Genomic DNA, 13,819 nt, shown 5'->3' with positions numbered 1-13,819 from the left:
CGGGCCATCGGTCCGGCCATGGTCTAGACTAGCTAGGCCGGGACCCCCTAGTCCAGGACACCGTCATCGTGGTTAGTGAGTAAGTCCAACACACACGATTTCCCTTACCGTGAGCGATCGACCCCCCCCCCCCCCCCCCATATCCCAACCCACTCGAGCACACGGTTTCGGAAACTGTCTGCGATTGGGGAGTAAAAACCGTGTGAATAACGTCCAGGTGTACTAGTGTACCCTTTTTAGAATAGATGATGCTTTGGCTTGAGCCCATCCAATTTGATCACTGATAATAAAACCTATGTTAGAATAAACCATCTCACCTAAAGATACAAGAAAAATTAGGACAAAACATTGTGAACCAAACAATTAAAAAAAATAAAAGGAAAATGGTGGTTACGTTTGGTAGCTAGACTGGGAGAATTCCCACAAATCTAGCGCAACATACGGTGCTATAAGAACCAGTCTTGTTAAATCCCTGTCAACTGAGACTTGGTTATGTCTCAGTCGTTGTTATATTCGTGAGATCTTACATTGAGATCCATGATGTTATGTCACTTGACTACAACTTGTTTAAGTCTCAGTCAACTAAGACCTAACCACACCGTATAAGAATTACCCCAATGGCATCTCTGAATGTAATGTCACACCTTGGGGCCAGTAATCACCCACTCCATACTAAATGAGTAGATGGGATACCCGAGCGTTGTTGCGGAAATTAGATGCAATAATTATAATAAGATTTGATAGTATGAAACATGAATGTTTAAATTATTAATATATTAGTTGAAACTGATGATTCATATTATATATTGTATTTGATTATTTTGCAGTTAATTTTTTTATTGGATATAAGTTGCATAATATAATGGAAAACGTGTTCACATAAATGTTGTGGTGGACCTTATATGAGGTGACATGGGATGCGTGCATGTTGAGATAAATAGAAATAATGGGAAGTAATAATCACCATGCATATTGAGGTGGGCTTTTGTTGAGGTGACGTGTTTGCTAAGATGACATGTGTACATGCAAGTAATGGGAACTAATAATGACCATGCATATTGAGCAGGCTTTCGATGAGGTGGTATGTTTGCTAAGATGACATGTTGAGATAAATAAAAGTAGTGAGAACCAACTACTAAGTTATACACATATTTGCTCTACTCATCATGTCACTGGCTATTAGGCACCTTGCCAACATGGTCCGTGGGTGATGACACAACCAGAATCGTTCTTCTTGCCGAGTTTGGAAAAAATCGGCACAGCCCATAATAAACTCGGCGAGCCTCCAATAGCCGAAACTCGGCAAAGATGTGACCCCTGCAATTTTGATTTTAAAAAATGTAAAAGAGAGGGAATAGTATATACATGCTCCTGAAAACTAAATCCAACCTTGCTAAAACTTGGAGACATAAAAGAGTCTAGTTCTTTTCGGCTTTATGCAGTATCAAGGTTACAAGATTCAACCAAGTCTACAGACAAAAAAAAAGTTCTTTCTATTTGCAACTGTAGGATGAAAGTGCGATCAACGTAAACTAGGGATACAAAAGTGGCCATCCTGCGGAACATACACAGCTTTGATTGCATATAAAGATAATACCATGAATTTATTACGTATAAAAGTCTACAAAAGCCATGTTTTATTACAAGCAAATCGAAAAGCAACGACCATAATTAATTCCAATCGACTAGGTCTGTTGATGGCCGCATCTTCTATGCGACGGTGTTTCTCATGACGGTCAGATCACACCTGATGGTGCAGCAGCCGTCAGCCTGCAGCTTAGACTTCTCAACAATCACCCGATCTTCCCAACCACTGAAAATCTCGATACCTACATGTGAGAAGGGAAGAGTTCGTGTGGCGGTCACCGGTTCCGTGCCTTTATACGGCTTGCCGTCGCTCCCCAGAAAGCTCAGCGTGGACTTCACCATCACGCCCGGCTCCTTGGCCGTTCCTTGGAGACATAGGCAGGCGAACGCGCAGCCACTGTACGCGTCAGGGAAGAAATTGATGCACCAGTCGTAGCCGCCGACGCTGAACGTGTTGGAGCTTACACAGTTGCCGGCGCCCATGCCGTCGAGCAGCGAGTAGTTTGTCACCTCGAATTTGTGCGCGCCCGTCGCGGTCTTGGTAACGCATCTCGACGACGTCTCCCCTCCGCACCACGAGCTGAAGTTTCCCATGGCAAATCAAGTAGCGGGCGGACCAAGGGCAAACGCACGGGTGAGCTCCAAGGAAACCTGGTCATCTATATTTGTAAGCTGTTTTCTCGAAAGGAGAACGGACTACAGTACTATACTAGGAGGATACCAAGTCGGAGTAGGAGCATCGTCCAAGATAACTCGTACTACGTACATGCCGGTGACACGTGTACAAGCACACACTATCGTATCCATGTAAAAAAAGAAAAGAAAAAGGGCACGCACACAACCCAGCACTGCTTCCCTTTTAAACTCACGTCGCCGGACCAGCTAGACACGCGCGTATGCTTTTTTACCGACTTCTTTTTTCGGAAACGTTATAGGTCTGATTGCAGTATTGTACAATTTCGTGTGAACAACTCGAAGGCCCTTATAGCAACTCTAACCAACCCCCTATAATCGGTTAGTAGAGGGAAATACGTGGCTAACCGGACCTAACCGAACTCGCAAACCGTGAGCGGAGTAAAGTTTGTCCTCCTCCGGCCAAAAATTTCCAACAGCACTCGTAAATATACTCGACCTCGGCTGCGCTAAGTAAAAATTTCAGCTGCCCTCTCTCCCTCCCGAGCGACCAGCCCTTCCCGTCGCCGCCACCCATATTCCCACTTTTTAGGGATTTTTTTTGAAACATTGGTACACATTTGTACATTCGCATGGCAAAAAAATTAGGACATTTTTTGCGTCCCAAATGGCGGAAATTTTTATATAATTGTTGCCATGTTCGCATGGCAAATGTAGGTTTTCTGTTTTTGAATTGGACCATGGCTAAATTTTTTTATTTAGCATAGAATTATTATTGTTCTTCTTAATTACATACACTTCCGACATCCAGTTCTTCCATGGATTTTGGGTCGTGTCATTTCTTTTCCTTTTCACAACGCGTTGTGAACTTAGGGTAATGCTACACCTAAGAAGGGGTTAACGTAACTTTTACGTAATTAGCCAGATGAAAAGTTATGATCAGTAGTTATGATTGGGGTTAAGCGGAAGGAGGGCCCCACCCCACTTAAATTCAAGAGGGGAGAGAATTGTTTGATGGGAACTTACGTTAGTTTTTACGTTAGTCTTGGTAGGTGTAGGATTATTCGTGAACTTATGATCTGTATATCAGACCTTGTAGCTATTTGGGCCAGAAGCGTGGGGTGGGGCTGTGCGAAATTTACTTTGGCAGCCAAGTTTGTTTCAAATACAAAAATAACTTAACAGACAAATCACAAACACCACGTGGGATACCCAGAAAAAAGAAGAAAACAAAAGCAGAAATAGTATAGCACAGAGGAGTAATGCAGTGGCATCCCAAAATTTCACGGCCATGACCCTTTTTCATCATTGTCTCTAGGCTGTCTTATTTGCTGAGACACATATAGTTCGTTATTTCATATAAAGGAAAACATCAGTCCATGGAGATGAACTCAACGAGCAATGAAACTAACACAAAAATTAAGCAATAAATTGCTTAATTTGTTTCGTAAACACCGAGCGGCTCCGTGGTCTCCACATAGGCGAACGCCTCATAACTTCTGTGGGAGCTATCTTCACACGTCGCCATGTTTGCAATGAGTGTCCCCTTATCCCAATGGCCAACACACACCGCCTCATTGCTCGTTGGTGTCCGGCCTAAAGACGACATGTGCTTATAATACAAGAGTCGTTCATATGTTAGGACGTACTCTCTCCGTCCCATAATATAAGAACGTTTTTGATACTAGTGTAGTGCCAAAAACGTTCTTATATTATGGGACAGAGAGAGTACTTGCCATACACAAAGTGCCGTCGTGGGATATCTTGCTTAAAGTTGTACCGGTGGCTCCACCGTTGTCCTTCCTCCAGAACCCATACATTAGGCCCGGCGATAAATCCCAGCCTTCCATGCACCTCCGCCAGGCGGTAGTGATCACGTCGGACTGGCAACGGTATGGTGGTGGAGACGACACGCTCGTCGTTGAGGTCAAATGACATGATCTTTGCCGCGCCACCACCGGTGACCCTAACCCAGTATGTCATGCCATCGACGCTTACGATACCAGCGGCAAGCCTGCTAATCACGTCGCCAGGGTCGACCGGCACCTCCCGCCACGTGGGCTCCCCCAGCGTGAGCACATGAACGGCGTTGAACTCACAGACCCGGTCGTGGCTGGACGGGACGTGCACGACCTTGTACTGCCCCGTGGTCGGGTGGTACGCGTAGCCCCACCCGATCGAGCGATGGGTCCCGATGATGAACGATTCTGCGCACGGGAGCGGCCGGACTGGAAGCTCCTCGCCGGTGGCTGGGTTGAGCAGGGTGATGGTGCCACCCACACCCTTGGTGTTGTCGCACAGGCAGAGCAGCCCGTTGCAAGTGCCGACCAGCTGCAGAGCGTAGAGGGGGTGGGGGGGGGGGGGGGGGGGGGGGCCCAGGCTCGGAGTACCTCCACAGCTCGGTGCAGCTCCCTGTCGGCGACGGCGACGACAGGTCGCTGGAGACATAGGCGATGGCCTTGTCGGCCCTCCAGAGGAGGAGCTTGGGACGGCTCTGCGCCTCCGTGGTGCGCTCGTTTACGACGTCGCGCCAGAGCCGGCAGACTAGGCGTGCCCGGCGCCTGGAGCTCGGCGGGAGACGCAGCAGGATCTCCGCCATCACGTCCCTGGTGAAGTCATGATCCATGGCCATAGCTCTGCGCTTCTTTCTTCTTCTTCTTTTTTGACTTCCACCACGGCGGCTCGTGCGTTGATATCGCGTGTGCGTAACAGAACTCTTTTGCTTCCCAGGTTGTTTTGTTTTTTTCCTTTTTAGCTGGTGGAACTTAACGTAGCTGTCAAGTTTATTGGAACGGGAGACCGTGGCGGATACAGAACAGTCTATTTAATCCGAAGAGATAGCATTACAATTTACAAATGTTCCACCAAAATAAACGACCATTTGCAATTACAAGAGTTTTTTAAGAGAAAAAAGGCGCCAGCCAAGCCCAAGAAAAACTCAAACCTAGCCCGACTTTAGATTAACAAAGCGATCAATTGGTTTAGTTTTTAAGCTCATAATCTAGCTAAGTGCTCTTGTAATCTAGGAGCAGGCCGCCATTTGTGGTTGGGGATTCCTCACGACCAAAATCTTATACCCATGAACATCCCTGAATCCTAACAAAGTGGGACGACATTTTAAAAAGAAAATTAAAAAAATCTACCAGTCAGGATTAAAAGGGCATCACAATACAGAGGAAATAAAACACAAAACGGAAAGCAAGAATACAAAGTGCTAAGGATGACAACTCAAAGGCAACAACAACACAGTGAGCCACAGTACATAGCACCATTGCCGGCGACCAATGTTGCACCAACGCCAACTAACAAACTAAGGTCTCGGGATGAAGGCACCACTGTGAGCATCATGCACCGACTGCATTTGGAGGGCCAAACATGAGCAGCACACGATCTGCCTCCGTCGCCTTAAAGGGCCACAACCCTTTCACCCAAGCTCAACGGGTGCCGCCGTAGAGTGGTTCCCAAAGAACCCACATTCAAGGTGCCCAAGCTGCCAAAGGAGAAGCAATAGGCCAGACCCACAGGCATGAATGACTGACCATACGAGCACTGTCGCTGACAAGGGCAAGGCAGAGCGTTGGACGATAGCTATCGAACGAGGGCGCATATCCATGAAGAAGGCCGAAGAGGGCATCACCATGCATCGATCAAGGATAGCACCAGGAGCGAGGATTGTCGCAAAAGTAGCATCAACATATAATTGTTTTTTCTGGTAATCAAAACCTACATTATGCTAGTGTGACTTGCCGATATATTCAATATATTGACCCTTGTGGTGCAATGTATCATCTTGCAGGACTTACATAGGAGATGTAATAACTTTTAGATGAAAGATCTTGGAGCAGCTGATAGTATCTTGAACATCAAGCTTTTGAGAGCGACGATGGTGAAATCACTTGGTTGCAGTCTCGCTACGAGGATGGACGGATCGGCCTCGACGCTGCGGCACGCGTGGTTCGACATCGACCCACCACTGGGATGGCATCAGCAGTACCGCAGCATGGTGTACCTCAAGGACGTCATGGAAACAGAAGGATGGGACAATCGCACCGATTGCGTCGACACGATGGTCCTGTTCACCGGCATGGAAGTGGTGCTAGAAGGATCCAGGCTTCGAATGATCAAGCACAAATCCAAACGTCTTGACACCTACATAGACTCTATCCTCTAGAATGCAGTATATTTCTTGGTGGCATCATATGCGTGCGTTTTAATTCAGAGTACTAGCACCTCTTTTATCTATTTTTTTGGTGCAATAATTATCTGTCTGTTCCAAATGAGGGGACTAATAATAAATGTATGATTTATGAACACCTCCTCGATATAAATTTATCATTGTATCTCCAACTTGGCTATTTTAGCAATTCTTGTATCTGTGCTATCAACACATTCCTCCAATATTTCAATGGCCCAAGGAGCAGAGATATAACTAGAAAAACAATAATTGAAGCAGACCACAATTAGGCGGATACCATGAAGAAAGAGATATTCTCAAATTGGAGAATGATGAGATTTCGATTCAATTATATTGCAACTCTGTTTACAAAAATGCCCAGGCAGAAGATCTGATACTATATGCTGCAAGCAGCACCACAACCTAAAATTATCTCTATGGCTGCCCAAAACAATGTGATTTTACCAATTGAAGTAAAATTACAGTATAATCATCAAAGGAAGTCAATATTCAATCAACGAAGCAATGCGCCAAGTACCTCTCCAAGGCCAAAGCTACAGTTCTAACTTCTGGCTGCCCAACTGGCTGAGCATGATCGCCATGTCCATACCCTGAGTCATCGTCGCCATAGCCAATTCATACGGGCATTTCTTGGAGAAGCCGACCTTGCCAGCCTTCTTCACTTTCCTCATGCAGTTTTTGAACTTCTCATGGCATTTGATACTCATCAGGCCTGATCAATTTACATTTATGCAAAGAAAAAGAACCATGAGATTGAGGATTCAGAGTACAGATCTTCAGATAAACAGCTCGAGCGCAAACTTTCTTTCGCATCACAAGCATCATATATCCGTTGTGTTTCATGCATGCATACATGTCCCAGCGAAACTGGTTACTCATGGTGTAAGATAAACAAAGCAATATAATTATAGGAATGCGGGGAATGCACTGATTGATCTGGCGGGTGTCATCTGTCATTTGAAGGTAAAAAGAGGTTCCACCCATATGAAGTCCTCGATGCAATTTGTTCAACAATTGCCCCCCTTGTACACAAACACCCATGCGACTCTTTAGCTGTACAATACTCAATGACACATGAAATTTAACAGGGAACTACAAAGCTGTGAAGACACAGCCGCAATTGACAAATACGGATTATAATATAAAATTATTGACCAAAAACTGTGACTTGTCCCAATGCAGTATAACTATAGGATTGTGGAGATGTCATTAATCGATCTGGCGGGTGCCATATGTCGTTTGGAGGTAAAAAACTGTGACCCATGTCAACCTGATGCAATGTTGAACACCCCTTTGAATCCAAACCGCCTGTCATCTGTCGTTTGGAGGTAAAAAACTGTGAACCATGTCAACCTGATGCAATGTTGAACACCCCCCTTGAACCCAAACCGCCAACACATATCGCCCAATCCATGCGGCTGCACGACTTACTGTACATAACATGTGGAATTTACAAGGGAATTGGTGCAGAGCATAGCTGTATACTGACAGGAAACGGTTAACCAGACATGTAAGTTGTCCGGTTGCCCCGATGCATTCTGGTGTGCATACTACAAAGCTGTGTAGTTTATCTAGTAAATTAACCACACACAATTTATCACTGAGCGACAGATGAGCGAAAACATCAGTTCATAGAGGCAATTGTGAACCAAATTGCCGCTGCATTGCCAATACTAAATGACAGAGCAGGGCAGAGCAAACAGCAACTGAAAGTCTGAATTCTGAAACTGTCTAGCCAATGCTCATCTTATCAATTGTCAGTACCATTCGAATTCACATGCCCAAACAATACATTGCAGCGTATGGTTGTTCATGGCGGGCTGGGCTGACCAATCCAGACGCCATTGTTTCTTTCTGAAGCTAGAAAGGGGATGATGTACCTTTCTTGTCGACGCAGTGGTCGTGGTCGCGGCAGCAGGCGTCGAGGTCGTCGCAGGGCTCCTCGCCCTCGCACCCGCTCCACCCCACGCCGCAGAACTTTCCGTACCGGATCCCCACCGCTGCCACCCATCCCATCCCAGCCATGGTCAGAGCATGCTCAGATCAGAAAGAAATCGTCACGCTCGATTGACCGGATCAGGGGAGGAAGAGGAGGCTTACAGTCGCAGTTGAGCGTCGCGCACGACCGGCTGCACGGCGGCGGCGGCGGCGACGCGGCCGCGGAGCCCCCGGCCAGGAGGAGGAGGACGACGAGCAGGGCGGCCATCGCCATCGCCGGTGCGTGGTGGAGATTGTTCTTGGAGCCGCGGTGGTGGCGGGCCGCGGCTGCCAGTAACTCTTCAGACTTCTGGTTGTTCCCAAAGGCAAAGCCCAAGCCCAAATCTTTTCCCCAAACCCCACCCTCCCACGCGCGCACCGGCCACCCCCCGCAATGGCGGCGGCGGCGTCTCCGGCCACCGCGCCGTCCTCCTTCCCCTCCACCCGCAAGGCACCGCTGCTCTCCTTTCGCGCCTCGAGGAAGCTCAGAGTCTCCGCCGCGGCGGCATCGGCCGACCCGCCCCCGGCCTTCAGGTCCGTCACGGCGTTCGCTCCGGCCACGGTGGCAAACCTGGGCCCGGGCTTCGATTTCCTGGGCTGCGCCGTCGCCGACGCCTCGCTCTCCCTCGGCGACACCGTGACCGCCACGCTCGACCCCACGCTGCCCGCCGGCACGGTCGCCATCTCGGGCATCACCTCCCCGTCCCACCCGCGCCTGGCCGAACGCCTCTCCCGCGACCCTCTCCGCAACTGCGCGGGCATCGCCGCCGTCGCCGCGCTCCGCGCCCTCGGCGTCCGCTCGCACGGCGTCTCGCTCAGCCTCGCCAAGGGCCTGCCGCTCGGCTCGGGGCTTGGCTCCTCGGCCGCCTCCGCAGCCGCCGCCGCCAAGGCCGTGGACGCGCTCTTCGGCTCGCTGCTCCCCCGCGACGGCCTCGTGCTCGCGGGGCTCGAGTCCGAGAAGGCCGTCAGCGGCTTCCACGCCGACAATATCTCCCCGGCCATCCTCGGGGGCTTCGTCCTCGTGCGGAGCTATGAGCCTTTCCGCCTCGTCCAGCTCCCCTGCCCTCCCGCACTCCGCCTCTGCTTCGTCCTCGTCACCCCTGAGTTCGAGGCGCCCACCAGCAAGATGCGCGCCGCCCTGCCCAAGAACGTCGCCCTCAGCCACCACACCCGCAATTCCAGCCAGGCTGCTGCGCTCGTCGCTGCCGTCCTGCAGGGTGACGCCGCCCTCATCGGTTCGGCAATGTCGTCTGACTTCATCGTCGAGCCCACCAGGGCCCCGCTGATTCCCGGCATGGCCGCGGTGAAGGCCGCTGCCCTGGAAGCCGGAGCGCTGGGATCCACCATCAGTGGAGCGGGCCCGACCGCTGTGGCTGTCATTGAGGGAGAGGAGAAGGGGGAGGAGGTCGCCCGGAGGATGGTTGACGCCTTCCTTTCAGTGGGGAAGCTGAAAGCCACCGCCACCATCGCGCAGCTTGATAGAGATGGCGCCAGGGTTATCTCCACCTCAAGGTTGGAGTAGGAAGGTACATTGTCTTGTTTGTCTGGTTTGTGTATGTGTATTACACTGATTGAACATGTTGTCGGTGATTTGGTGCGGTAGGTGTTTGGAAGTTCTCCCAAATTAGTTTATTATTAGTCGGTTGTCAGTTCTAATTGTTTGTTAAAAATTCTGAATGAGTGGATCGATTTACCATTTAATGTGAAATTGTAATCGTATTATCAATCCCTGACCGAGTGGCACAACTTGTTGGACAGCAGCCTCAAAGCAACATGGCGATGTATCATTCCCTCTGTTAACATTTTTTTTTCTTTCCTGTTTCATGGATAGTTTAAACATTTATGAATCTACTAAACCCGTGCATTTTTCTAGCCGTCCTTGTGTCTACTGTAACCATTTCAACATATTTATTAGTGATATTTTAGATTTCTGTTGCTAGCTGTGGTCAGTACAATGAGGCAGTAACTAAGGATGCACTAGTTAGGTGATAGGTTATGTATGAACCACAAGCATCAGGGGGTACTGGTAATGAAGAGGGGCAGAAGGCTGGATGTTTTCGCTGTGCTCAACCCAGGCACGTAGATGCAGTGAAAGAGTGTAAAACTGTCCTGTTTTGTATTCACTGTGGAAGAAAGGAGGACAAAAAATGTTACAAAACAAAAAATATGCTGGGACAGCAGCAGGTAACTGAAGTCGAGGAAATAAATAAACAATCTGCAAAAGATACCAGAATGTTGGATGGTGTGGAATGCTCAGATACTGAGGAAGAAGTGTCTCTAGTGCTAATAACCAGGGGCTCTCTCAGGATATGCAGGATGATCCTGACAGCTTTGCAAGAGGACTGGGGCTTAGTACACAAGTGATTGCAGAGGTAAACAGAGGACTTGATGAGGAGCAGGAGGCTATAGGTTAGCAACTGGTTGGAGGTGATTTTGGGGAGGAAAATTCAAATAGAGACCAGTCCTTACAAGCAAAAAAAGTGGAGCCTGGAGCTGTGTTGAGAAATGTCAGCAAGGAAAAGGATAATATAGTGGATGAGAATAGGAGGAGGACTAGCAGGAATGTCACAAATAAGCATGTAATGGAGAAAGCAATGGACAGGGCTAAAGTGAAGAATTTGGAATTTCCAATTGGTGAGTCTACTTCCTTAATATTTCCTACAGTTTTAAATGCTGCACATGAAAAAGTATTAAGTTTAGCTGCTACTGTGGGTGTTAAATTCGGTGGAAATGAGAAGGAAATTAAGCAACCTGTAGAAGTTTTAAAGAAACTAGAAGAACCTAGATGCAATCTATTTGAGGCTAGTCCTGGTAAGAGCAGTAAAGATTTGCTTTGTAGTGGCTCTAAGAAAAATAGTTTTAATGTAGCTAGAGGTATGGGGGAGGCTAATAAAGTAAAGTTTCTTAAAGAAACTATTGTAGAACATAATATTTTATTTGTAGGTGTGCAGGAAACAAAGAAGACTAGTTATGGTGCTGATTGGTTAAATAATATTAGTGGTAGAAAGAATTTTTCCTGGGTATGTGTTCCATCAGTAGAACTGAGTGGTGGTATTATGTTAGGAGTGGATAGTGGTTGCTTTGAAGTAATGGAAGCTGAATCAGGTGATTTTCATGCTAGAATGATAGTTTGAGAGAAAAGCTCTAATAACAAATGGAATTTAGCTACTGTGTATGGGGCTGCTCATGGAAGAGACAAGGAAGCCTGTTTGGTTGAGCTAGTGCATATTTTTTATTGTAATGAGCTCCCTCTGTTAGTTGGATGAGACATTAATTTGATTAGGAAAATTAGTGATAGCAGTCGGGCTAGGAGATTAAATAAATGGTCTAATCTTTTAGTACTATTATTGAGCATTGTGAGTGTAAAGAGGTGGAGATTGCAGGTGGTTGTTTTACTTGGTGTAATAACCATAGCTCTGCTTTATTTAACAAATTGGACAAGATTATAATGGTAAATGGGTAGGAGCAAATGTTTCCTAAAATCTTGCCTTGAACTATCTCTGATCATTTGCCTTTAGTTGTTAATTTGGCATTAAATATCCCTAAAATTGTAAAGCCTTTTAAGTTTGAGTTATGCTGGTTTCTTAGAGAGCATCTAAGTGAGGTGGCCAGCAAAGTTTGGAATGCATTTCATTTTGATACAACTAAGTTAGATAAGTGGCAGAATAGAGCTAGAGTAGTGACAAAAAAGTTGAAAGAATGGAACATTAACTATGAAAGTTTTTATAGAAAACAGAAGAAAATTTTGGAAACTGCTATCGATGATATAGACAAAGAGAGTGAAATTATGCTTTATCTGTAGACAAGTATAAGACTAGAAAAATTCTAGATGTGCAGTAACAACATATTAGAAAGGAGGAGCTGGTGAAGTGGTATCAGAGGTCAAATGACACTGACCTGCTCCAGGGAAATTCTCTTACTAAATATTTTATGGCTAAAGCTAGTGGTAGAAAACGGAAGAAACATAAGATTTTATTATCTCTACAACAAGAGGAGGGTTTGATTGTAGGGGATGATAACATACTACTTAAGTATGCCATTAAATACCCTAGAGAGCTCTTTGGTCCAGAGGCTAGTGTTATTAATGTCTCTTTAGATGTTCCTTCACAATGTGTGCTTGATGATATAGATAAGCAGTTGCTGATCAAACCTTTTACAGTTGAGGAAGTAAAACATGATGTTTTCCAGATGAAACATAATAAATCCCCAGGTCCTGATGGGTTTCCCAGACTTTTTCCAGCATTTCTGGGACTTGAGTTGTGATGATTTGATGCCTCTGTTTCATGATTTTTTTAATGGAAAGTTGGATGTAGGAAGACTTAACTATGGCATTATTACTTTGTTGCCTAAAGGGAATGATGATCCAAAGATATAGGCCTATATGTTTGCTAAATGTTCTTTTTACGACTTTTACTGTGGTCAAAGCAGAGCCGTTGTTGTAGCTGATAAGATTATATCCCCTGCGCAGACGGCTTTTGTGAGAAATATGTTTATTTTAGATGGTGTGCTATTGTTGCGTGAGATAATTCATGAGATTAGAGTTAAGAAAAGAAGTGCTGTTAATTTCAAGCTTGATTTTAAGAAAGGACAAAATTAACTAGGATTTTTAGAAAAGGTGATGGTTATGAAAGGGTTCCCAATTAAATTTGTAAAGTGGGTTATGACTTATGAGTACTGTTAACGATGGTAAGGTGGCTATTATGGTCAGTGAGAATATTCATACCTATTTTCCCACTAGAAAAGGTTTGAGGCAAGGGGACCCTCTGTTCCCCATATTGTTTAACACTGTAGTGGATGTCTTCTCGGTACTTATTAATAGAGTTGTAGAATATGGTCTCATTGCTCCTTTGGTCGGGTAAAGCTAAGGATAGAGTTTTGGAGTATAGATCTATATTTACTTGTGTAGAAAGTTAAGAAATAGTGATTGGAAAGATTCAGAGGAAAAAGTAGAGAACAAAGCTGGAACTGGGAAAGGGAAACTGATGTGTTCTGGCGATAGATTATTATTACTTAGTCCCTCCGTCCCACAATATAAGATGTTTCTGCAAGCTGTTTTAGCTTGCAAAAACAAAAACGTCTTATATTATGTGACGGAGGGAGTAGATCTTGTGTTAGTAATGTGCGTTTATACATTTTATATATGTATGATCTGCCCATTGGTCCTGGGAAGAGAATGAGAAAATAATGATTTGGCAGGAAGATGAGAATATTAAGAAGTACCATCTACTCCCTCTGTTCCTAAATATTTGTCTTTCTAGAGATTTCAACAAGTGACTACATACGGAGCAAAATGAGTGAATCTACACTCTAAAATATGTCTATATACATCCGTATGTGGTAGTCCATTTGAAATCTCTAAAAAGATAAATATTTAGGAACGGAGGGGGTAGTTAATTGGCAGGAGATTTGTCAACCTAGAAAGCAGGG

The 13,819-nt window shown here is 46.0% G+C and overlaps 2 protein-coding genes across 2 annotated transcripts; one reads left to right on the top strand and one right to left on the bottom strand.

Annotated features, from left to right (window-relative positions):
• Positions 1-6,716: 6,716 nt before the first annotated feature.
• Positions 6,717-8,699, bottom strand: LOC123054652 (probable phospholipase A2 homolog 1). The gene is made up of 3 exons (XM_044478461.1): positions 8,516-8,699; positions 8,296-8,415; positions 6,717-7,127 (listed from the first exon to the last, which is right to left on the bottom strand). Exons 1-3 carry the CDS (start codon positions 8,625-8,627, stop codon positions 6,949-6,951), a joined length of 411 nt encoding a protein of 136 aa, XP_044334396.1. The 5' UTR covers positions 8,628-8,699; the 3' UTR covers positions 6,717-6,948.
• Positions 8,679-10,118, top strand: LOC123054651 (homoserine kinase-like). Its single transcript, XM_044478460.1, has one exon. It carries the CDS (start codon positions 8,787-8,789, stop codon positions 9,912-9,914), a length of 1,128 nt encoding a protein of 375 aa, XP_044334395.1. The 5' UTR covers positions 8,679-8,786; the 3' UTR covers positions 9,915-10,118.
• Positions 10,119-13,819: the final 3,701 nt, after the last annotated feature.

The sequence above is a fragment of the Triticum aestivum genome, chromosome 2D, assembly GCF_018294505.1.
Source record: "Triticum aestivum cultivar Chinese Spring chromosome 2D, IWGSC CS RefSeq v2.1, whole genome shotgun sequence".
Lineage (NCBI taxonomy): Eukaryota > Viridiplantae > Streptophyta > Magnoliopsida > Poales > Poaceae > Triticum > Triticum aestivum.
The sequence above is the reverse complement of the archived record's forward strand: the minus strand, read 5'-3'. Positions and strand labels throughout refer to the sequence as shown.